The 26,667-nt window shown below is 37.9% G+C and overlaps 1 protein-coding gene and 1 pseudogene across 3 annotated transcripts in view; one reads left to right on the top strand and one right to left on the bottom strand.

Annotated features, from left to right (window-relative positions):
- STAG1 (STAG1 cohesin complex component) overlaps positions 1–26,667 on the bottom strand; it is a 401,472-nt gene that overhangs the window by 106,051 nt on the left and 268,754 nt on the right. For all 3 annotated transcript variants that reach the window (XM_026015434.2, XM_072726920.1, XM_072726921.1), the window contains 3 exons: positions 23,154–23,277; positions 10,615–10,713; positions 10,024–10,103 (listed from right to left, as the gene is read on the bottom strand). In XM_026015434.2, the coding sequence (XP_025871219.1) occupies positions 10,024–10,103; positions 10,615–10,713; positions 23,154–23,277 (303 nt within the window). The remainder of the gene's footprint in view (positions 1–10,023; positions 10,104–10,614; positions 10,714–23,153; positions 23,278–26,667) is intronic.
- On the top strand, positions 2,022–3,397 carry LOC112932487 (NHP2-like protein 1 pseudogene; annotated as a pseudogene).

A 26,667-nucleotide genomic window follows, 5' to 3' on the forward strand; every position in this document is an offset into this window, starting at 1 on the left:
AAATAAATACTATACTTACAATAATAAATAATAATAAATACTATACTTACAATACCATTTAGTCTCTTTCTATATAAAGTGGATTCAGAGGTCACAATAATTCCTTTATACTAACACAAATTTCCCATCTTTCCACTCATGTATTCTTAAAGTTTGAGTCATTTCTTACTTTGTTAGAATGTGTTTTTAAGTTTCTTCCCTTCCAAAAGGAACATCTATTTCCTATTAACATGCTTATAAATGTCGGATATGATTAGAGATTAATAATATTAATAATAAGTAGATAAAGTGTAGAATTGTTGGGCTGTACAGGGCTTGACAAGATGTAGGGGTGGGTATAAATTCATTCCTCAGAGTTCAATCCTAGAAACGTCTCAGAGGAGGAGGTTGAGGGATCTCTCAAATAAACATAAAATCAGAGTGACCTCTGCAGCAAAAGAAGACAGTTGCAGCATCACAGTATAAGGGACTATAGTTCTGAATGAAAGGAACTGGATATCAAGGACTCTTTTTAAAAGAAAAGAGCATTTTTTAAAAGTACACTTTATTCCTCCTCTCAACACTGCTGGTTCTAATTCTGTGAAGCAAAAAAAAAAAAAAAAAAAGCCAAATATAGTATGAGAAGGTATCAATAGGGTCGTACTGGAACCAAGAGGCACTGAGAAATTAATAACAAGTGTAGGCAGAATGGCTAGCTCACAACCTACACTGTCCCTGTAATTTCCCTTCCATATCCCGAAGGTCATGAGATTATCAAGACAGTTAGTTGTTGCTGTTGTTTTTTTTAAGATTTTATTTATTTATTTGAGAGAGAGAGAGAGAGAGAGAGTGAGCGAGAAAGAGAGCATGAGCACAGTGAGGGGTGAAGAGGGAGAGAGCCACAGATTCCCTTTGCCTCAATCCCAAGATCTGAGCCAAAGGCAGATGCTTAGCCGACTGAGCTACTCCCTGAAGGAGAGTTTTAAGACTACTGAAGAAGAATTACAAACTACAACCAGCGGCTTTCTGTCCTAAAGCAGAAGTGTTTTTGCCTATGCCCAATTCTTACCCCTAACAAATTATGAGGCACAAGACTAAGGTCTAAGTTTTATTCCTTCACCCAATTATACAACATCAGCTAAATTAGCTAATACCCCCTAGAAGAAAGCTAAACTCCTAAAGAAACAAAGTTTAACAAGATATTTCAGGAACTCAAACTTATAAGTGAAAAGAAAATAATCTATGCCAAAAGAAGAAAAAGAGAGATGTAACAAAATGTTACACCTGACTTTACCTGTTGTTTTGATAGAGATCACATAAGCCAAGAGAAATAAGGCCAGATCATTTCAAGTAAATGCTGTAAAACACTAGAAAGCTGGTTTTGTGATACTCAGCTCATTAGTCACCAAAAGAATATATAAATTAGGGGACTGAGCAATACAATGGATAGAGAGGATTTGTTTCAAGAGAAAAATGTCAGAGTACTGTGTAACTTTGAAACCTCTGCGAGCGAAACTAGAGCACGAAGTTTCAGAGAACCGCTGTAAAAACTTTATAAACATCCCTTATAATTATGAGGAGGTTTAGGAAAAGTGCAGAGCTTAAAAAAATATAACTGTGAAAAGCTGACTGGAGCTACCCATGGTAATAAATTAAGAAGAGAAGTGGTAGAAGTGTATCATCCATAAATAGGCTGTGTTTTCTGTAGACCAGATATGGAACACTTTAAAAGAGCCAGTCTGAAAAATTTTAAAAGACTTTGCCCAACAAGACTACCTACAGGGCAAGCAATTACAATAGAGGAAACCTGAAGGTCAGGAGCTGAGACCCAAAGTAAACAGAGGAGGCACTGTCTACTCTGTGGAACTGAAGTCACAAATACCTAGAGTGGGGAGAGATCTCTGAGGAATCCACCTAATGAATCAGGATATCTGACACAACTGGAGGGCCATAACTATACCTCCTAAAGAAGACATGTTCTGCCCATATCTCCTCCAATGAAAATGTAGAAATGAACCTTAAAAACAGACTTTTGGCTGTGTCCTTGCGGTACCGGGCAGGAGACCACCGAGGCAGGCGCGATGACTGAGGCTGATGTAAATCCTAAGGCCTACCCCCTTGCAGATGCCCACCTCACCAAGAAACTACTGGACCTTGTTCAGCAGTCATGTAACTACAAGCAGTTTCGGAAAGGAGCCAACGAAGCCACCAAAACCCTCAACAAAGGCATCTCTGAGTTCATCGTGATGGCTGCAGACGCTGAGCCCCTGGAAATCATCCTGCACCTTCCGCTGCTGTGTGAAGATAAGAACGTGTCCTACGTGTTTGTGCGCTCCAAGCAGGCCCTCGGGCGGGCCTGTGGGGTGTCCAGGCCTGTCATTGCCTGCTCTGTCACCATCAAACAAGGCTCGCAGCTGAAGCAGCAGATCCAGTCGATTCAGCAGTCCATTGAAAGGCTCTTAGTGTAAACCACTGGCCTCTGTCCCACTCCTCACTGAGTCCAGTCCTCCCCCTGGGGTTGTGTATCATATCGTCTGTTCGCATATAGTTTCTCCAGCTACCTTCTCTTGTTATATTCTAGTACTAAATCCGGGTTTTGCATTTTCGTATTATTTTTGTTTTACAGGTTGTTCTCCGTATATTAATCCCCCACCCCACCTCTGTCTCCCATTCTACTCTCTCTCTACCATCCTATCCTCCCTTTTGAAAAATGAACTAATGCCGAGAACAGGCAGAAACAGAGTGGTGACACCATTCAGATGCAGGGAAGAGCCTCATTAGAGATCTGGTTCGAGCTCACTTCCTGCTGCGTGTAGGACATGGTGGATGTAAACACCATTCACTTTGTATCCTTTGTGCCTGGAGTACAGAATCATTCCATATGTGTTTGGTCTCTAGGGGATTATGGATCATTAGGGGAGAAAGCATGTATTCTTTGAGGTTGTTAGATGTGTGTCCAAGTGTCATTTGCCAATATGCTCCTGCTGTTTGCTTTGGTAATGTGATGTTCCCCTTTCCCCCAAATCCCAACCATGCCCCTGAGGGTGGCAGGGCAGCAGCATACCAAAGAGATGTGCTGCAAAATTCCAGAGGCTAGCTGGGTGAGTTAGACATGGGGAAGCTGATGTAAGGAGTTGAGAAGTGGCTAGGAAAAAAAAGAGGGTCCACTGACGCTGGAATGAAGTCTGAGCAAGTCACAGAGCCCTGACTGGAAGCTACAGCAGAGACATTGGAATCAAGGAAACATCCTCTCTGGTGAATGGAGTTGTCTTCAGTGGACACTTGGTACCAGCTCTGAGAGCCCTTATGCCTGTTTCCTGCCAGAATGTGGGTCAGATGTATGTATTCTTTATCACATCAGAAGGACAGTGCTAGTGTGTCATTCTTGTGAGCATCCTAATAAAGAAATATATTCATATTCCAATTTAAAAAAAAAACAAAACAGACTTTTGAAACAAGTCAAACCATTTTTCTAAATTGTTATGAAAGTAGGATATTTTAGCCAACAAGGTCTCAGATGATTTGAAAAAACTCTTAAAGGAAATTTATAAATTAGCAGTAGAAATAATCTTGGAGAAGTCTATGAGATATTACTCTTACCTTGAAAAAAAGGAAAAAGAAATATCAAAGGAAAGCTTACTCCTCTCTGTATGAGCAAATATTAAAACATAATAAACAAGGACACACATGTGTATCATTAACAATAGAGATTTTAAACACCAGACAATTCTGACAAAACAGATGGGTAAGTGGAGAGTGTCAAGTATTTTTTTTGTTTGAGGGAAAGATACTTGCAAGTTTGTGAAATTTACAAGTAAACATTGACTAGGGGGTCAAATATTTTTAAAAAGACTTGAAAAGGAAAAACTTCAAAGGTATAGTAATTTAACTAAATTCAAAGTAATGAATATAAATACATAACTATATATACAATTAGGGTTTTTTAAAAAAGATTTATTTATTTGAGAGAGAGCGAGAGTGCATGAGTGGAAGGAGGAGAAGGAGAGAGAATCTCAAGCAGACTGCTCGGAGTGTGGAGCCCAACATGGGGCCCAATCTCTCAACCCCTTGAGATCACAACCTCTCCAAGAGGCTGGGGATCCCTGCTCAGTGGCTTAGTGCCTGCCTTCGGCCCGGGGCATGATCCTGGAATCCCGGGATCGAGTCCCACATTGGGCTCCCTGCATGGAGTTTGCTTCTCCCTTTGCCTCTGTCTCTGCCTCTCTCTTAAAATCTTAAAAAAAAAAAGAAAAGAAAACAAAAGAAACCAAGAGACTTAACCAACTGTGCCACTCAGGTGCTCCTAGTTAATTAAACATATTTAGAAAATTTAGAAGATGACCAAACCAATCAGAACACATTCTCAGACAATACAATAAAAAACAACAGCTTGAAGAAATCTGATTTAGAAAGAACAGAAAAATACTACTGAAGTAACCATAAATGTAATAAAAATGCTTATCATTGAATATCTATGAAAACGCTTGATCTCCAAATATTTTGGAAAGTAGTAAAGTAGTGCTTAGAAGTATATTTAATATGTTAAGTATAATTATTAGAAAACAAGAAACAAATGAGCCAAAAGACGTTTGTTCTCTAAAAAGAGTAGTTAAGACAAACCAAACTTCTGACATGATGATCAAGAAAAAGAGGATACAAAAAAAGAGAAATTAATAAGTAATAGCACAATATTGTGAATAATATCATCAACTACAACATTTAAAAACTGTGATGAAATTGATATATTAAAGAGTTTATTAAAAGTAAAAATTAGTATAGTAAGAAATAAAAGATAATTTAGATAGATAACCAATGAATAAGTAAAAATGGTAATCAAAGACCTTTCCCTTAAAGGAAATTCAAAATTAACATGGCTTTAACAAGACAATTCTTTCAAAATTTCAAGAATTAATCTCTGCCACAGAAAATTTGTTTCAGACCAGAAAGGTGACAAACTAATGAAGATAATTTTACCAAAAAATATAACCTTGATTTCAAAGTTGGATAAAGGACAAAAAAATTCCATCAAATTTACACATAAGCACAAATAAGAAAATCCTAAATAAGATCTTAAAATAACATTGTATTCAAGCAAAGCACAATAAAACCAAATGTGTTATGTTCAAATAGGATTTATTCTAGAAATATAAGCGTGGTTTACCATTAGACAAATAATTTCATTCAAGCTCATCCACAGATGAAAAGAAATTCCCAGAAAACTCAGAATACAAAGGAACTTCTATCTTGTATCAAAAACCTATCTCTCTGGGACACCTAGGTGGCTCAGTGGTTGTGCGTCTGCCTTTGGCTCAGGTTGTGATCCTGGGGTCATGGGATTGAGTCCTGCAATAGGCTCCCTATCTCTGCCTCTTTGTGTCTCTCCTGAATAAATTAATAAAATCTTAAAAAATAAAATCCTATCTCTGAAATCACAGCAACAGAGAACTTTTATTATCTTCTTAGAATAAGGACAAAAAGATCCACTCTCAATGATAAATTTATAGTGCTAAATGTCTCGCTTAATGCAATTACATAAGAGAATGAAGCAAAAGTTTTAAGGTTAGGCAATGAGAAGACAAAACTGAAATTATTTGCTTGTAACATATAATAATCTACATAGTAAATCCAAGAGAACCAACAAACCATCAGAATATATAAGAGTTCTAATAGGTTGTGCACATATAAGACTAATATATAAATTAAACATTTTTATGTCCCAGAAATGATCAAGTAGAAAGTATCTTGAACAGTAAATACTCATCATATAACAAAAGCAAGAAGTATTTTAGAATCAACCTAATACATGCCTTTTGAAAAAAATTAAACCTTACATAGAATATCTAATGATATGAATCAAGAAATGCATCATTTTTATGCCTAAATGACATATAATTGTAAAGAATTGAATTCTCTCTTAAATCTATCATAAAATTCAATGCTTTAGTGAGCCCTGTTACTCAGCCATAGACCCCAACAGTTAAAACCAGAAATAGGCAAGATAGCTTAATTCTAACCAAAACTCACTGCCCTGATTTATTGTACTTTCTTGAGGCCCTGATGTAGGTGTTTTGCAATGACTGGAACATCCCTTATAGCCAAACCAAAAAAGCCCTGTTAGCAACAGAATGCCTGGAAGACACCCTGCCCATGATGAGGGGGCTAACACAAACTGAACTTCACCTGTGATTGCATGCTCTCTGCCTGCCCTCTTGCACATACCCCTCTAACCTCTTTCTATAGGATTCTAGGTGTCCATTAGCTGGGGAGGTTGGCTGTTAAAACTTGTGCCTGCCAGGTCCCCCCAGCTCCATTTCTTTTCAAAACCTTTACCTCTTGAGTTATTGGCTTCTCTTGAAATGAGTTTATCTGAGTTTGTTCATTAACAGTGTTGCTAAGCCTAGCCAGGAGCTACGCTTTCAATTTGTCCAATCCCTTTGTTATTCCCTGGGATGGAGTAGTTTGGCTATGGGAACATACCAAGGTTTACCCATTTGTTCCTGAGTTAGAGGCTATGGCAGATAGTTCAGTAACAAATGCATTTCTAATATTTAAAATCCTAGCCATAGTTTTTGAGAAATTAGATGTACTTCAAAAGATATTCATATGGAAGAAACATAATCCACAAGTAGCTAGTAGGTTTTAAAAAGAAAGGCAAAGAAGAAGGAATCTCCCAGAGGTGTCTGCCTTTGGCTCAGGGTGTTATCCCTGGGTCCTGGGATGGAGTTCCCCTCGGGCTCACTGCAGGGAGCTTGCTTCTTCCCTTGCCTATGTCTCTGCCTCTCTATGTCTCTCATGAATAAATAAATAAAATCTTAAAAAAAAAAAAAGGAAGGAATCAACCAAGAAGGAGGGCTTATGGATAGCATATACTATATTATAAAGCTACAATGATAAAGAGTAAGTACTAGATTAGGAAGGGGTAAAAAAAAGATCAAAATAATGGCCTGACATAGATGGTATCTGGTATATGACAGATACAACATAACAGATTATGAGGAGAATTTTTAATGATTTTGCTAAGGACTACATTTTTTCATATATATTCTGCCCAGGTTTTAATCAAAGCTCTATGGATAATTATTGCTATTTTAAATTTCTATCATATGAATGACATAATATAAATACCTTATTTTCTTTCTCATAGTTCTATACCATTCCAAAGAAGCCTATTTGAAAAACCTATCCCTTTAAAGGCCTTCTCTCTTTCTTTAAATAGAAAGGTTAATACTTTCTTGATATTTTCTCTCTGGACTGCATAAGATAACTTTTACATAGAAGAAACAAACAACAGTCAAAATAAAAAAACCAAAAGAAAGAAAAACAGAAAACACTGTTTCAAACCTAACCTTAAAAGTAATAGTAGAGCCTAAAGTGATAATATATATTAGGGTTAAATATGTGAAGTACATCAATAATGCCGGGTGAAAGACATTAAAATACCAAGATTATTTTAAAAAAATAACTTTTTAAAGTAGGCTCCAGTCAATCCCATTTACAATTGCACCCAAAAGCATAAGATACCTAGGAATAAACCTAACCAAAGAGGTGAAGGATCTATACCCTAAAAACTATAGAACACTTCTGAAAGAAATTGAGGAAGACACAAAGAGATGGAAAAATATTCCATGCTCATGGATTGGCAGAATTAATATTGTAAAAATGTCAATGTTACCCAGGGCAATTTACACGTTTAATGCAATCCCTATCAAAATACCATGGACTTTCTTCAGAGAGTTAGAACAAATTATTTCAAGATTTGTGTGGAATCAGAAAAGACCCCAAATAGCCAGGGGAATTTTATTTATTTATTTATTTATTTATTTATTTATTTATTTATTTATTTATTTATTTATTTTTTTTAAATTTTTTTTAATTTATTTATGATAGTCACAGAGAGAGAGAGAGGCAGAGACACAGGCAGAGGGAGAAGCAGGCTCCATGCACCGGTAGCCCGACGTGGGATTCGATCCCGGGTCTCCAGGATCGCGCCCTGGGCCAAAGGCAGGCGCCAAACCGCTGCGCCACCCAGGGATCCCCAGCCAGGGGAATTTTAAAAAAGAAAACCATAGCTGGGGGCATCACAATGCCAGATTTCAGGTTGTACTACAAAGCTGTGGTCATCAAGACAGTGTGGTACTGGCACAAAAACAGACTCATAGATCAATGGAACAGAATAGAGAACCCAGAAGTGGACCCTGAAATGTATGGTCATCTAATATTCGATAAAGGAGGAAAGACTATCCATTGGAAGAAAGACAGTCTCTTCAATAAATGGTGTTGGGAAAATTGGACATCCACATGCAGAAGGATGAAACTGGACCACTCTCTCTCACCATACACAAAGATAAACTCAAAATGGATGAGAGATCTAAATGTGAGACAAGAGTCCATCAAAATTATAGAAGAGAACACAGGCAACACCCTTTTTGAACTCGGCCACAGTAACTTCTTGCAAGATACATCCACAAAGGCAAAAGAAACAAAAGCAAAAATGAACTATTGGGACTTCATCAAGATAAGAAGCTTTTGCACAGCAAAGGATACAGTCAACAAAACTCAAAGACAACCTACAGAATGGGAGAAGATATTTGCAAACGACATATCAGATAAAGGGCTAGTTTCCAAAATCTATAAAGAACTTATTAAACTCAACACCAAAGAAACAAACAATCGAATATTGAAATGGGCAAAAGACATGAAGAGAAATCTCACAGAGGAAGACATGGACATGGCCAACATGCACATGAGAAAATGCTCTGCATCACTTGCCATCAGGGAAATACAAATCAAAACCACAAATGAGATACCACCTCACACCAGTGAGAATGGGGAACATTAACAAGGCAGGAAACAACAAATGTTGGAGAGGATGCGGAGAAAAGGGAACCCTCTTACACTGTTGGTGGGAATGTGAACTGGTGCAGCCACTCTGGAAAACTGTGTGGAGGTTCCTCAAAGAGTTAAAAATAGACCTGCCCTATGACCCAGCAATTGCACTGTTGGGGATTTACCCCAAAGATTCAGATGCAATGAAAAGTCGGGACACCTGCACCCCGATGTTTCTAGCAGCAATGGCCACAATAGCCAAACTGTGGAAGGAGCCTCGGTGTCCATCGAAAGATGAATGGATAAAGAAGATGTGGTTTATGTATACAATGGAATATTACTCAGCAATTAGAAACGACAAATACCCACCATTTGCTTCAACGTGGATGGAACTGGAGGGTATTATGCTGAGTGAAGTAAGTCAATCGGAGAAGGACAAACAGTGTATGTTCTCATTCATTTGGGGAATATAAATAATAGTGAAAGGGAATATAAAGGAAGGGAAAAGAAATGTTGGGAAATATCAGGAAGGGAGACAGAACATAAAGACTCCTAACTCGGGGAAACGAACTAGGGGGGGTGGAAGGGGAGGAGGGCGGGTGTTGGAGGGGAATGGGTGACGGGCACTGAGGTGGACACTTGACGGGATGAGCACTGGGTGTTTTTCTGTATGTTGGTAAATTGAACACCAATAAAAATTAATTAAAAAAAAAAACTAAAACAAAAAAAAATATGTGGTTCAAGGGTCTTAGAATCATCCATCATTTGCCTGACAATGTCAAAATACTTTTTTTTTTTTAGCTGTCTTAATTCTGAATCATAGGAGTGAAGACAAGCAATTTCAGTGCTCATTTTCTTACTGAGTTTTAAGAATTCTTCATGTATTTTGAATAACAGTCCTTAATCAGATGTCTCCTGGAAATATTTTCTCCCAGTCTATTGCTTTGACCTCTAATTCTTATATTGTCTTTCACTTAACAAATGTTTCTATTTTTAGTAAAGTCCAGTTTATCAGTTCTTTCATGGATCATGTCCTTGACACTGTATATATAAAGAAATCACCCTACCCAAGAAAAAAAATAAAAAATAAAAAAATAAATAAATAAATAAATAAAGTAGGCTCCACACCCAGTATGGTGCCAAATGCAAGGCCTGAACTCGCGACACTGAGATCAAGGTCTGAGCTGAGATCAAGAGTTGGACAAATATTATACTTACTGAAGTATCAGGGTAACCAATCGAATAGCTTCAACAGCAACATCATATTCCTTATCAAGTGTCATTGATACAATGCGATCCTGAAAAATAATTAAAAATCAAATCAAATATGAGCATAAAATAAAATGGGAAGGATCTAAAGCAGTATCTTTGGGTAGTATATGCAAGACTAATGGGAGATTAAATGGAATGCTTTACTCTTAAATTCATATTATCACAGTCTTACTCAAACAAAGGACGTGTTAGTATAAACGTTCATAATCTAAAATCTTTCTCTTCTCATTAACTGACGTACCGTAACACTGTGACAAATAAACTTTAACGTGCAAAATTAATATAACTATAAAAAGCTGTATATAGAGAAAATCTTATTTTAAGCAGAAGAACCTTCTGTTGAAGGCAATAAATAACTCATGTTGGTAATATCTTTTGTAAAGCAGAGATTCATTCATCTATTTAATACAGGTTTATTTAAAGAATATGTAGTAAAGAATATGAACTAAATACTTGTTATGGTAATGTTATTTACTAAACTAGCTATAACTAGCATTTTATAAGTAAAAAAATAAACTAAGCATTCTTGATGCTTACCTTGAATCGGTTAGTGAATAACTCCAATTTGGGGAATAATTCTCTATTGGTATATAGACTCTGTAGAGCTTTCAAACATTTCAGTCTGACTTCTCCTTGCTTCAGATATACAAATAAAAACATAACAAAAGTGGTAAGCTTCCATGCCACCAAAGTTGAAAAGATCAGCCTATGTGAAGGCTGAAGTAATGTTCAGCTTATCCATTCAATTTACATCACATTTTAATTTAACATAGGGTGGAACTAAGCAGTTGTACAGTCTGTGTTGCATTTTATTTAATTAAAAATGCACTGAAAACCCCTTAGTTACTTGAGAGTAAGCTACATCTTTTTCAAATATTTACCAATTCTGATTCAACATTGAGTAATTCTGTGTTGTACAGTGGCATTCTAAGAAAATTTTTAACTTATGATTTTAATTAGAGAAAGGTAAGATAATTTGCCCTTTGTATAGTAACTACTAAATACTCCTGTAGAAAAAAACTAATGTCATATGATAGGGTCATCATTTATTCATTTAACAAATATTTTCTGAGTGCCTTTTATATTTCAGAAAGAAGGGTTAGGAAAAAAGGTAAACAAAATATTTAAAACAGGGAAATTAATAGAGTGAAATGGTTTGGCTATTTATTAGTGGAGTATCTTTAATAATGTCATTAACTTAGAGTAGAAAATGTTGGGGATCAAAGTACAGTCAGGATCATCTAGAAATTTAGCCAATTCTCTCAAATTAATCTAAGGACATTGACATTTCTCTTTAAAAAAAAAAAAAAGTAATGTGCTATAACAGAAGTCTAAGTTCTAGAATTAAACACAACTAGACTTTATTTCCAATTCTATAGCTTATTAGCAATATGAGAGATAGCAAGTATATTAATCATTCTGATACTCAGTTTTTTTCATTTATAAAGTAGTGATAACCAACTTCATAAGGTTGTAGCAAGGATTAAATGCAGACGTATGCCGGTTAAGGTTTATTATTATTTACTTTTTTTATTAAAGGAAGGCAAAGGGGGCAGGGGGGAGAGAGAATCTTAAGCAGGTTCCACATCCAGCAGGGAACATGAGTGGGGGGGGGGGGGGTGGTCGATCTCAAGACCCTGAGATCAAGACCTGAGCTGAAATCAAGAGTCAGACACTTAAGTGACTGAGCCACCCAGGTGCCCCGCTGGTGAGTTTTAACAACCAGTTCTGAGGGATGGGGTCCTGAATTGCTGTATTTGTGTATTTCTGTATTTCTGTGATGTAAATACTCCATCCACAGACAATTTTGAGCTACCAATGAGATATTATTGAATTCATATTACTGAAGTCATATTTGCAAAAGGATGTGCATAGTAAGTATCTTGCAATCTGATTCAAGTTATCTCTAGTACACCACTGAATGAGATGAGATTTGTTGGTAAAGTCACCTAGCACATAGGAGGTACCTGGAATACCTATAGTAGATGCTCTTGAGGCCCAATCCAGATCCCCATCGTCTAGTATACAAGGCTACTCGGCTACTCTTTCTGCTTGCTCCTATGTTGACTGCCAATGGTTCAAACCTGCACCTCTTTCTGAAGAACTGATCATGGTTGAAAAAGAATCACCTGGCACAGAGATTCCTGGAAGGTTGTGCTCCACACTGCCCTCCTGTTTACATCCTTTCCCTCTTCTAGGATGAGGCCCAGAGTGGATAATGATATAGGATAAAACAGCCTAACCTTCTTCTTTCAGGTCAGGACAACCCCTAAGATAGCCCTTTAATATGAAATTAATAAGTGAATATATGTGACAGAGTGCTGTAGGAATGGTAATCTGAACCAGAAAGAACCAGGAGAATATGCTGGTGGCTGCTGAGGATGTGGGAAAAGAAAACAGGGTACGGGAGAGTTCTTGGATATAGGGTACTCTCCTTTGAAATAGGATGTAAGACCCTGTAAAGGCCCCTGGAAATGGCTTAACATCTTGTTGGATAGTTCTAAAAAGCAATGGTGCATATTAAATGAAATAGAGGAGCCAAAATCATTGTGGCAGACTGTGATGGAAGGAATTTAAAGACACATGGAAAGCATGCCAGAAAGGATCTATTATAAAGCTCAGAAGACCTCCCAGTTGAATATGTTCCCCATAAGGGCTCAGAGAATACTCTGTTTACCAAGGTAATGAGGAAAACACTGGTGATAGGGGTACAGACATTACTGAGAAGATCTGTAGTAACTGTATTCTGTAGTCTTAGGCTGACAGGAGACACTCAAAATTTAGTTTCTGACAGCAATGGAGATGAGAATAGGAGTGCAGAATAGCAGAGACAATGTAGAATCTTATAACTATTAGATGCTGGGTGTGTGTGTGCTAATAATTTTAATGGGCAGCAAAGTCAAAGGGCAGTCCACAGAAATGCTCACAGGACATCGTCTTACAGGAGGCAAGACAGGGAAAAGGCAACAAAAAGTATTATATGATAAAATATACTCACGAGGAATCAATGATGGACGAGCAAAAGACTAAGGACAGCTGTCCCAACATAAAATCACAACCCCAGATCTAAGACAGCATGTGCAGAGTTCCTTACTCCTCTCGAATTATAGATTTGAAAATAAGGCTGTCAAAGATGAAATGACTCCATCTATCCAAGTTCACAAAGCCAATTACAGGTAGAGGAAAGACATTAATTGAATTTTATCTTCACTTTGTCCAGTGATCTCTCCCAAGTCTTGGTTCTTTATTTATGATATGCCCTGCCTACACTACAGGAACTTAACAATTAAATAAGATGATACCCATGACAGTACTTCAAAATACTGAAATAACTTAGATGAAAACTCTAGTTGCCTTTTTGGTAAAAAAGTTCTTTCTGGGGGCTCTACTATACTCTGTAAGTTATTTCTAATATACTATCTAAAAGCTTTGTTATTTGTCCATTACACAAAATCTTATTCAAAGGTGAATACTGCTTAACACAGTGCCTAACATATAGCTGCTGCTCAATAAATAATTTTTAAAAAGATTTTTACTTACTTAGAGAGAAGAGAGAGACAAAATGTAGGCAAACTATATTCTGGCTCTTTTTTTTAAATTTTTTTTTTTTTAATTTTTATTTATTTATGATAGTCACAGAGAGAGAGAGGCAGAGACACAGGCAGAGGGAGAAGCAGGCTCCATGCACCGGGAGCCCGATGTGGGATTCGATCCCGGGTCTCCAGGATCGCGCCCTGGGCCAAAGGCAGGCGCCAAACCGCTGCGCCACCCAGGAATCCCCTATATTCTGGCTCTTGACTGCCTTCCTGTTCCCATGCCACCTTCTAACTTATGGTGTCATAGGGGTCACAAATAATTTCTGAGAGAAGGAAAGGGGTCCCATGCAGGAAACTTCTCCTGATCCAAGTTGCCTGCAGGCCTCATGTAAAATTGTTTTCACTCACTGTGAAACCATTGATGGCATTGCTGAAAACAAAACTGTTGAATGAAGTCCTCTGAAAGTGAAGGACAGATGTGGGCAAAAGTCAAGGGGAGCCTCATGCAGCCTGGCTGATGCATATGTCTGATGAAGGGGGCACTGTAGACTCAAAAGTTTATAGCACAGTTACGGATGGGGCCAATGTCTCTGGGTCCCCACTGGAAATTCTATGCCTCTGTCATGATAGAATGTAATGGGGAGGTAGAATTCAGACTTTTATCAGGGCCCTTGAGTATTAGTGCCCCAATAACAATAATTCTAGGGTCCCTTAGGGGTATGATTGAAAAAGTGGCTCTGACAGCAACTTCTTGCAAGATACATCCATGAAGGTAAGAGAAACAAAAGCAAAAATGAATTATTGGGACTTCATCAAGATAAAAAGCTTCTGCACAGCAAAAGAAACAGTCAACAAAACTAAAAGACAACCTACAGAATGGGAGAAGATATTTGCAAATGATCTATCAGATAAAGGGCTAGTATCCAAGATCTATAAAGAAGTTATTAAACTCAACAGCAAAGAAACAAACAATCCAATCATGAAATGGGCAAAAGACATGAACAGAAATTTCACAGAGGAAGACATAGACATGGCCAATAAGCACATGAGAAAATGCTCTGCATCACTTGCCATCAGGAAATACAAATCAAAACCACAATAAGATACCACCTCACACCAGTGAGAATGGGGAAAATTAACAGGGCAGGAAACCACAAATGTTGGCGAGGATGTGGAGAAAGGGGAACCCTCTTGCACTGTTGGAGGGAATGTGAACTGGTACAGCCACATTGGAAAACTGTGTGGAGGTTCCTCAAAGAGTTAAAAATAGATCTGCCCTACAACCCAGCAATTGCACTGCTGGGGATTTACCCCAAAGATAGAGATGCAGTGAAACAATGGGACACCTGCACCCTGATGTTTATAGCAGCAATGTCCACAATAGCCACATTGTGGAAGGAGCTTCAGTGTCCACCGAAAGATGAATGGATAAAAGAAGATGTGGTCTATGTATACAATGGAAATATTACTCAGCCATTAGAAATGACAAATACCCACCATTTGCTTCGACATGGAGGGATCTGGAGGGTATTATGCTGAGTGAAATAAGTCAATCAGAAAAGGACAAACATTATATGGTCTCATTCATTTGGGGAATATAAAAATTAGTGAAAGGGAATACAGGGAAAGGAGAGAAAATGAGTGAAGATATCAGTGCGGGTGACAAAACATGAGAGACACGTAACTCTGGGAAACGAACAACGGGTAGTGGAAGGGGAGGTGGTGGAAGGTTGGGGTGACTGGGTGATGGGCACTGAGGAGGGCACTTGGTGAGATGAGCACTGGGTGTTATGCTATATGTTGGCAAATTGAACTCCAATAAAAAAATTTTAAAAAAATAAAAATAAAAGTTAAAAAAATTAAATTAAATTTAAAAAAAAAGGAAAAAGTGGCTCTGGATGGTTTTGAGGAGGGTAGTTACCCAATAAAGATAAGTTCACATGTGTTTGTGGTTGGGGTACTTTGGACCATTTTGGATGCTGATGATTGTGGTTCCCACTACTGAGTACATAAACAGGTATTAACATTTTGGCTGTGTACAGTACTGAAACACCATACTGAACATCATCACTATCTACCTCAAGGGGTATGCACAACAAGGACAGACTCAAGCATAATGGACCAGTTAATTCCTTGTTAACTCCGTGTCCAAACCATGGTACACTGTTCCAACAAAAATACTGAATCCATGATGGGGGAAATTCTGTTAATTCAAGACTTAAGACAAGCAGAGGTGCTGATAACCATACTGTTATAATTTAATAGCCCAGTCTGGCCAGTCAGGAAGGCCTCTGGAGCTTGGAGGCTGACAGATCATCACAGATTAAAAGCAGAAGCTCCAGCTTTGGCCCTTGACATTATCATCATTACTGCAATGGTGGCAATCCATATGGGAAACTTGTAAGTTTCTAAGGGAAAAGGCTAATGACTTTTACTTGGTCCCCCCTTTTTTTTTTTTTTTTTTAAAGATTTTTATTTATTTATTCATGAGAGACACACAGATAGAGAGAGAGGCAGAGACAAAGGCAGAGGGAGAAGCAGGCTCCATGCAGGGAGCCTGATGTGGGACTTGATCCCGGGTCTCCAGGATCAGGCCCTGGGCTGAAGGCGGTGCTAAACTGCTGAGCCCCCCCGCCCCCCCCCCCCCCACGGCTGCCCTACTTGGTCCCTTTGTAGTATGGGGATCAGGACCAATTTGCATTCACACAAAACAACCTGCAATACACTTTCACTATACTTTTTGCAATATGCCATTACTGAATGGGGTTTGATCCTCAATAAGCCTAAGCCCCCACTGACATTTTAGTCATCCATTATATTAATAACATCCTGACAGTAGGGCTAACTGAAAAACATGTTGCTACAGTGCTGTACTTAGTCACTGATGGAATGATTAGTGCTGATTTGACTATAAAACCAGATAAAGTCCTGGACCTGGCAGAGCTGTTCCAATTCCTAGGGGCTACTTGAGTGGCAAACCAAAGAAGTATCCCAGAGATATAGAACAAAAAATATAGGCCCTGGCAGCATCTACTAATAAAATGGAAGCCCAACAGCTAGTGGGCCTCTTTGGATAATAAAAATAGCATGTGTCCCTCCAGGTTGCTTTCTTGGTTCCTTTCATTGAGATGACCCACAAAGCAGCCAATTTTAAATGAAGCCCTTTGCTGCAGCAGGCCTTGGAAGCTGTTCAACAAGCCATGGCCCAGGAACAGCTTTGGGACCTTTGAAACTTGCTAGCCTGATGGAACTGCAGGTTTCCACAACCCACCTAACGGACTGGTCTGTGGCAGCAGGAAATTGTCACTGGGACGCACAGGCCTTACAGGAATTGTTTTTCTGTTTTTCAAATATTTTATTTATTTATTCATGAGAGATACAGAAAGAGAGAGGCAGAGACATAGGAAGAGGGAGAAATATGTTCCATGCAGGGAGCCCAATGCGGGACTCGATCCCAGCACTCCAGGATCATGCCTTGAGCCGAAGGCAGATGCTCAACTGCTGGGCCAACCAGGCACCCTGCCTCATAGACTTTGAATCTGCAAACCTCCAAAAGCTGCACCCAATACCCACCCCTCTTAAAAGATTTATTTATTTGAGGGGGCAAGGGCAGGACCCCCGCCCCCCACAGACCTTCTAAAATAAAACATAACCAGCACTCTTGTACCAATCTAGCTTGTGCCTAGAAGGCTTCAACAATTTCCCACTGGGTACATCTATGGACTGGACTTGGGAGTCCATTACAGATGCAAAAAATGTGATAAAGCCCCCCTCCACACCCCAAAATTTGATAAAGCCCAAGGGATGATCTGGGACCTACCTAGATCTGGCAGAATGATCACACTGTACATCCCACCCACACCCACGGACACAGATGATGCCTCATTGCCATTAACACATACTCAGGCTACACCACTGCTATTCTACTCTGACATTTGGACGCTGGCTGAAACTATATAGCTGGTCCTTGAACAAAATTTATGTTGTATTTTTGGATACCCTATAAGATTTTGCTCTAGCCAAGGAATATCCTTCATTACCCAAGTAAGACAACAAATGAGCATATTCTCATGGAATATGTAGTTTCCATGCACACTAGCAGCAGCATACCAATGGAGCCACTCAATGAATGAATGGCTGACTCACACAGCAACTAAAAAAGAATACCAAGGCAGCCTGATAGTGGACTGATATCCTCATCTGACTAGGGTTATATGGCTACAAACAATACACTGCACTGCAAGGGAAATATGGCATTACAATGTATATTGGGAAACACTGAGTTTGGACGGGGTGGAGATGGAGTACGCAGTGATGTGTTTAGGCTGTGCCTGTAAAATCCCAATCTCAGGATACTAATCATTCTTTCTTTTCCCTTGGAGTGTATGCCTTTGGGGTGGTTTATCGTTCCGGCTATCATAGCACACTGGACATGGCCCTCTGATGCTTCTCTTGGGCACCTCCCTTCTATGGGAAACCATAGGATAGGAGACAAAACCAAGAAGTACCATGGTGCTAGGGTCCTTCTAGTACTGCTGGGAACATCTGACCCTTCAAATCAGGTGGGGGACGTTACTGGACATGTCAAGTGTGTGCAGCACATGACCTCCTTTTTGGGACTGGCCAACTGAGGAGAATAAGTCTGGGTCAAGCAACAATGCACTGGGTGCTCAAAAAGGCAGTAGCATCAGGACTGAGACAGACAGCCTAGGTTGTAATACCCACGCAGATAGCACCTCAAGCAGAAGACCAGGGCATCTCTGGCCTCAGGAGGTTCATGGAGTGAAAGATGGGTAGAAATTTTACTTTCTTCTCATTTCTACAGAATCCTCTGCTATACAATGCCTGGTACAATAACACCTTGATAAAGATTAATACAGCCATAGTGAAAGAAGGCAAACTTAACCAATGCTGGATTTGTCATTCCAGAATAAAGTCCCTCTTATCCTGCACTCCCACTGTAATGGCCTGGTCAATACACAACTATTCAGACTTTCCTCAAGCTATCAATGAATCAAATCACTAGGCAAGTCCTTCAATACAGGTTGAGATGCAGGCATGCTTTGGAGTCCCCTACTTATCTATGATGTGACAGAAAAAGATCCTTATACCAGAATGGTTATTACTGATCTATGCTGACATTTTGGAATTGCAAGTCCAATATGTAACTTTTCTTTCTCTGCAACCACAAGGCAAAAGCAGGCTGGGAACTGTGTATTATCTGACCTAGTCAGCATTATGAGAACAAATCCCTGGCAGATGTCACCTGCACCCTTCTGGGTTATGTATTTCTCTGTGGACTCCAATGGACAACAGAATGTATGCGCCCAAGGGAAAGATTTTATTGCCTCACTATGCCACAGAGGGCTGGAAAGGACCCACTTTGCTAACACACCAGAGAGTAGTACCCAGTTCCCTCCTGGGAAGACAAATTAACCAGGCACTAAGAAAACGGAATACAATCTGTTCTTAACCATGGCAGAAAGTTAATGCTACTGTCTAAGCATACCAGATCAACAAAACTTACTGAACTCACTAGCCTATGTGGTATTGGTAAGCCCTCAGCCATCTAGTGGCAGAAGAGGGTGGTGTTTGTGTGACTGCCAGCATTTCTTGCTTTGCATACATCGCCAATTCAGGTAAGTTAAAAACTGAGCTGGTGAAATATCCAGACTCAGGTGGGATGGTTATTAGCTGTACATTCACAATTCCCTTAGAATCACTTTTTAACCTTTTTAGTTGGCTTAATTCAGGTACGTGGGGTTCCTAGTTGAAGATTATCTTCCAGAGAAGCCTGATCATCCTCCTGGGTCTGGCTCTCTTAATCACCATGGTAAAGTGCCATCTCCAAATGACAGGGAAGCTTTATGAGCAATCCACATTCCTATAGGTTGTTCAAAGACCCTACTAAAACCAACTCCATCTTAAAGTTTGGGGTGGGCAATGGTCATACAGGATTTGATATGCTTTATTTGCCACTTCAGGGGCCAAGGAGAGGTGAGGTATGGACTGCTGGAAAAGGCAGTCCTCTGCATATAGTCTTTTGACCTCTACTTAGCTACATAAGAATGGGCCATGCTCCTGGAACATTTCCTTATCAAGAGATGAGCCTTTGCAATCATAGCTGGGGTAAGTGCCTTGTGTGAACAGCTTTCCTATTTCAGACTCAATGTGGGTCCTCTTGTTCTGCTTAAGCATGTGAATCACATATGGCACTTGGCGAAACTCATTATTAAATCTATTTCCTGAGGGGAGGGGGCAGGGTCCTTAGTTCTGTAGCATAAGAGAGGTGCATGTAGGGAAACTGCCCTGCTGGCCCTGGAGGACCAATGCCCATTAATGAAACCACTCTTGCTCTGTCCATACTTACATGAGTAAAGCATTGTTTCACCCAGTGCTTGACTGTCTTGTGTTTTCCTCAGCAAACCTGATTTTTTTTTTTTTTTTTTTTTGCAAACCTGATTTCAAGATTCAGTGGGCACAAGTGTTTGAACTCCTACCTCTGGTGACAGGCATCAGATATCATTTGCTTGGCATATACAGAGCTAAAAAGGTTTTAGGGGAACTTAAAAGAAATAGGATATGGGATGAGTCAACACAGAGAAGAGAAAAGGGGGTGGACTAACAGAAAATAGACTCCACCCAAGCACTACAGAGATTCTGATACCAGGGATCAAGAGAGGAGAAGAACTAGAGGTGCCTGGGTGGCTTAGTCCGTTAAGTGTCCAAATTGTGATTTTAGTTTAGGTCATGATCTCAGGGTCATGAGATCAAGCCCTATGCTGGGTTCTCATATGGATGAGAATCTCCCTCCTTCTGCCCCTCTTCTCACTCCAAAAAAATAAATAAAAATTTTAAAAGTAGAAGACTGTACACATAAGCTAATAGTGAAAGCAATACAGAGCAATACTGACAAACTGTAACGAAAGAGAAAGGTAATCAAGCCTCATAAGTATAAATATAGAGACTAGGATAGTCTAGAGGCAGATTACTATAGTTGTATTTAAATTAGACCTATTATGTGTCATCATCTATGAAAGAATTAAAAAACCAATGGGTAGAGAGTTTAGAAATAAGTTTTGGTCAACAGAAAGACAAACTGAATTTCTAATAATTAGCTCTTTTAGTTGTTAGAAATTGTTTGTCTTTCTACTGACCAAAACTTATAAAATTTATATAAATTGGCAGTATCAAAAAAACCCACAAAACTGTCTTACTGAGGAGGGGAGACCGATATTCTGAAATCAAGACATGGAGTATCAAATCTTTATGTTGTACACCTTAAACTAATATAATGTTATATCTCAACAAAACTGGGGGAAGAAAGCAATTTACAATTACAATGTAACCTTTAAAAAATATTTATTTATTTAACAGAGAGAACGTGTGCAAGCAGGGGGAGCAGCAGAGGGAGAAGGAAAAGCAGGCTCTCTGCTGAGCAGGTAGCCAGATGTGGGGCTTGATTCCAGGACTCTGGAATCATGACCTGAGCCAAAGGCAGATGCTTAACTGACTGAGCCAACCAGGTGTCCCACAATGTAATCTTAAGGAAAAAAAGACAGGAATTTCATCAGCTCATTTGAAAAGACACAGGACAGTCTGAAGACACAGGCCATAGCCTATAGAATAAGTAATTTCAAAAGAATGTTTAAGGAGAGACGGCAATGACTACACCCCTCAGAGGAAAAAAAAGTACAAGATTATGGTGACATCAGAATGAGAAAAAGGAAAGCTGAGAAGGGATTAAAACAGCTTTTCTAAATGAAGTAATGGGAGATTATAAAAGAGGTTTAATAAAAACATACTACTGAAAACAGTATCTTCATATCCTTTTATTCACAATGAACAATACCAACCCCCTTCTTTCTTTATCTGGACAGAAAATTTATAAAAACACAGTTTAATGACTTATTTTAAAATAATGGTGGTTTGTTTTTTGGTAAGCCACAACAAATGTATGTTTTTCCCAGAGGAGGAAAAATGGTATGGTAGTGGTGGGAAATAAAATGCAGAACTTTAAATGTATTCCTACTAAAAAGTTTGTCTTGTTGGATTTAGGCATGTGTATACACCTGGGAGGACACATTGTTTAATTCTACTTTCTCTCATAATGTATAAAATTTAATTGGATAAACCTGAGATGAGGCTTAGCTGTGAAAGTCCTAAATTTCACATGAGGATTAGAAAAAGAAAACATAGGATCAAGTCTGGGATTTATTAGCACAAAGGAAAGAAGTTTAAATTTCTAGGGAAGATAAATATTCAGGAAAAAATTCACCATGAGCTAACTGGTTGTTCCTCTAAATAAAGTAGGGAATAAGAGAACCCCTTTTAAAAATCATCAATTAAAAATAAGTAATTATGAAGTTAAACAGCCAACTTGTAATGATCTCCCTATACCCTGAACTCTTTCTAGCAGCAAAAACGGCTTGTATAATTCTCCTGGGCTGTTTTATTACATGCAATTTTGTGGTTTTCAAAATATCTTTGATAATACTTAGCATGCTATTTGTTTATTTTTAAAAGATTTATTTATTTATTTTAGAGAGAGAGAGAGAGAGAGCACATGTGCTTGAGGGGGTCTGAGGGGAGGAGCAGAGGGCAAGGGAGAGGAGAATCTCAAGCAGACTCCCTACCAAGTGCTGAGTCTGATGCAGGGTTCCTTCTCATAACCCTGAGATCATGACTCCAGCAAAATCAAGTCACACACTCAACCAACTGAGCCACCCAGGCGTCACTAGCATGGTGCTATTTAAAAAGTAAATGCTCTACAGGCTGTTAATGGTAATACATAGAAAATAAATCTTAGAATATTATGAAAATTGTCTTAAAAGTCTAAGAATATAATTGCATTAAAAATGTCTTCTAATTGCTATTATACTTTTAACAATTCAAATAATGGAATACAACAATTTAAAATAAATTGTTGTAAGATTTCTATACTTGTGAATATCTGACAATTCAAGTTATAGAATGTCAAGTCATTCAATATAAAAGTTCCAAAGATCTGTCACTCCTATCCTTGGTTATTTTGAGGATACTTATTCAGCATTCAATAATGTGGGATTCCTATTAAAATCAGAGCCTTTTCTAAGGGCATAAAAATAAAAATAGATTTTTAGATCAAATATTCTAGAATCCAATAAATCTATTCATCTCTGATAAAATACTGTGGCATGACCTTAACAAATTCAAAAGAAAGAAGTTTTTTTGTTGTTCATACTTTTCTAGTTTTGATTCCAAACTAGAAAAAAGATTATAATTAGCTTCTTACGATGTTATATCCTCTTAAAACTTTAGATATGCCAGGTTGTCAACTTGGTTTTAGACATTATTATAACTAAGTAAGATAGAGTTTTCACATGGGCCAATGTCTCAAGTTTTGTCATGGCCATCAAATAAAAAGTTATTCAGGTGGATGGTCTTAAAATTCCATATTATTACAGCTATTAAAAAATCAACCACTGCCATCTTATCTCCTAGCATTCTAGTACGGAGACAAAAATATCTTCTATGAAAGCCTAGAACAGAGTAACTTACCCTATCATGAAGAGTCCAGCCAACATATTTTAGGTAACTGTCATTGAGGAAGGCATCACTATACATTTTCATCCATACTCCAATTTCTTCAATACAAATGGCTCTAATCTCAGCAATAGCATCACTAGAGGAGGAAAAAAAAACACACCAGACAAACCTCAGATTAATATCCAAAACTAGAATGTACTTCATACTAATTTTCAGGAATAAATAAATATTAGTCCTAATACTGTATTTACAGCTATACTCTCAAAAGTCCTCTAATTTGAATATCTTCTGTCTTTTAGATGTTTCCTATAAAATAAAAACTACCAATACCAAACTGAAAAAAATACATCTGGAAATCATCTAATTTTCACTGGAATAGGAAATGGCACTTAGAACTTTCTGAAAGCCTCACAACTATTATGGAGTCCACAAACATGTTAAATCTGAGGAAAACCAGCATACCACAATCCAAATACAGAATAATGTAGAATTCAAAAATTGTCTCTCTAAATGATTGTAAATGTAAGCTAGCATACATCTATTGAGTTAAGAGAAAATAAATATGATAAAAACACAAATTAGTATCCATAAGGATAAATGTCAGAAGCTTGTATTATGTGAAAATATACAACAGTTTACAAAACCAAAACTTTGAAGTAATTGCACTAATAATTCACATTTAGTCACACTGGGAACAATCTTGGACTATATTGTAAAGGTACCAAAAGTCAGGTTTTTGGCTCCATGCCCAGATGGCTTTTCATCTCACTATAAGCATCTAATATAACCCTCCTGGGATGATTTTCCTACTCTAAAATCTATGAACCATGAACAAATACAATTTTAATATTTTTACCTGATTTTGCAACAGGTTATAGCTATAGTTTTTTTTAAAAAATCATATTAAATATAATAAGGTAAACCTTAACTTTCCTTTGTAGATTGATCTTCGAGGTTTCTAATTTACTATATATAAGTTAAAATTTTATGTAATTTTTAATTCTCCAATTTATATAAGGTAATCATCTGTCAATTAATTGTTAATCTCGCAATAATTTAGCTAGAATCTTTTTTTTTTTTTAAGATTTTATTTCTTCATGACAGACACAGAGAGAGAGAGGCAGAGACACAGGCAGAGGGAGAAGCAGGCTTCATGCAGGGAGCCCGATGTGGGACTTGATCCCGGGGCCTCCAGGATCACACCCCAGGCTGAAGGCGACACTAAACCGCTGAGCCACTGGGGCTGCCCCTTTAGCTAGAATCTTAATTAAGGAGCTTTTCTTAGTTTCTCTCTTGTGACAAAATAGGTGAGTTTGTAGCATTCTGGTATTTAATTCTCTATTTTAATAAATTTCAGTTCCTTCTAAGTCCCTGTTATTGCTCAAGAATAAAAATGTGAGTAACTTTCTCTTTCAATGCCATATTGCTAAGTCATAATCTTTAGATTGCCTACATTTTGAAAAAAGCTTTTTTTTTTTTCTTTTTTTTTAAGAAAGAGCACGAGAGAGCAAGCACACAGGAGCTGAGGTAGGGGAAAAGGGCAAGGGGGGAGGGAGAGAGAAAATCTTAAGTAGCATGGAGTCCGATGAGGGACTCGATCTCAGGGCCCTGAGATCATGACCTGACCTGAAATCAAGAGTCAGGGGCTTAACTGACTGAACCACTCAGGTGCCCCAATGCCTTTTCTTATGGAGAGATTCTAAGCATATGAGCTAATGGTATAGGCTCTGGAGCAAAACATATTAAGTTCAAATCCTAGCTCCACTATTTACTAGCTGCGTAGCTTTAGGAAAGTTACTTCCTTCTCTCTTAGATTTTCTCATTTATAAAACAGGAATAATAACCATACCTAGCCCAGACCTCACAAAGTTACTGTGTGATGAAATCATTTAATAAAAGTAAAATACTTAGAACTATGCCTGGTATCTACTAAACCTTCCATAAATGTTTATTATAATCTTTTAAAAAATTATTATAATCTTTTAATTAAGCATCATCAATCTAGACATTTACATACAGTAGAAAAAGTAGCTTTCCTACAACTGGAAAGGATGTTCCTAAACCATTATAATACTGAATATACAGAAGACAATATAATGAATTTATATGTATGTACTGTTCAGGTAAGAAATAAAATACTATAGTGGAAACTTCCAGTATACCTCTTGTTGATGCATCTCCCTCCCAAATAGTATATGATTATCCTTGGTTCAATGACTATCATTCTTTTCTGTATCTTTATGATTTAGCTTCATATGTATAGTTTTACATATCTTAAAACTTTATATATGTCTATCTTGTAGATATCCTCTCCAACTTGCTTTTTGTACAAACCATGTACTGCAATTCACACAAACTGATTTATATAGCTCCAGAGCCAATAATTAATTTTAACTGATGTTCAGCTTTCCTCTCTGCATACAGAGAAATTATAAACCATTTACATATTCTTTCACTGGCAGACATTTATTTAGATTGTTTCCATGTTTTTACTATTATTAACAATGAATGTCATGAACATTCTTATCTATGCTTACTTTTGCATATGTATGAAAGTTTACCTAAGCAGTGTTTTCAAATAGTATATCACTATCTATTAGCATATTATGGAATAAAATCATTTAGTGGCAACAAAAACAAAATATTTAGGAGAGAAAATACAAATAAGCTTTGTGTGTTAAGGCAAGTAAATATATTGTTTTGTTTGTTTTTTTTTTTAAAGATTTTATTTATTTATTCATGAGAGACACAACACAGAGAGAAAGGCAGAGACATATGCAGAGAGAAGTAGGCTTCCTGTGGGGAGCCCAAAGCAGGACTTGAGCCTGGGACCTTGGGATCACACCCTGAGCTGAAGGCAGACACTCAACCACTGAGCCATCCAGGCAACCTGGTTTTTTTTTGTTTTTTTTAAAAGATTTTATTTATTTATTCATGAGAGACAGAGAGAGAGAGAGAGAGAGAGAGAGAGAGAGAGAGAAAGAGAGAGAGAGAATGGCAGAGACATAGGCAGAGGGAGAAGCAGGCTCCATGCTGGGAGTCTGATGAGGGATTTGATCCTGAGGCTCCAGGATCATGCCCTGGACCGAAGGCAGGTGCTAAACCACTGAGCCACCCAGGGATCCCCTGGTTTTTTGTTTTGTTTTGTTTTTTGAACTACTGTGTATCTAATGTTGGGACATGGTCAACTAAGTCTGTAAGACACTATTTTTATACCTAACAGCGAAATTTATATGTAAGAAGGAATATACATTTTCTGTTTTATTAAATATTAACAATTTTTTCCATAAATTATTGTGTGCTTCATATCTTTGACCAACATTTGGTATTATTCTGCTATTTAATATGTTTCCGTCTTTGTGAACTAACCACAAATTCATATACTTTGTTTTTTCCTGAGTTGATCAAATAAAAACAAATGATCACAACAGCAAAAATAAAACAGCCCCCTCCAAACACAATCACAAAATGCCCCAAATCATATCACTTTAGCTTTCCCAGAGACCTGTTAAACTTACTCTCTACT

This window comes from Vulpes vulpes, chromosome 11 (genome assembly GCF_048418805.1).
Source record: "Vulpes vulpes isolate BD-2025 chromosome 11, VulVul3, whole genome shotgun sequence".
Taxonomy (NCBI): domain Eukaryota; kingdom Metazoa; phylum Chordata; class Mammalia; order Carnivora; family Canidae; genus Vulpes; species Vulpes vulpes.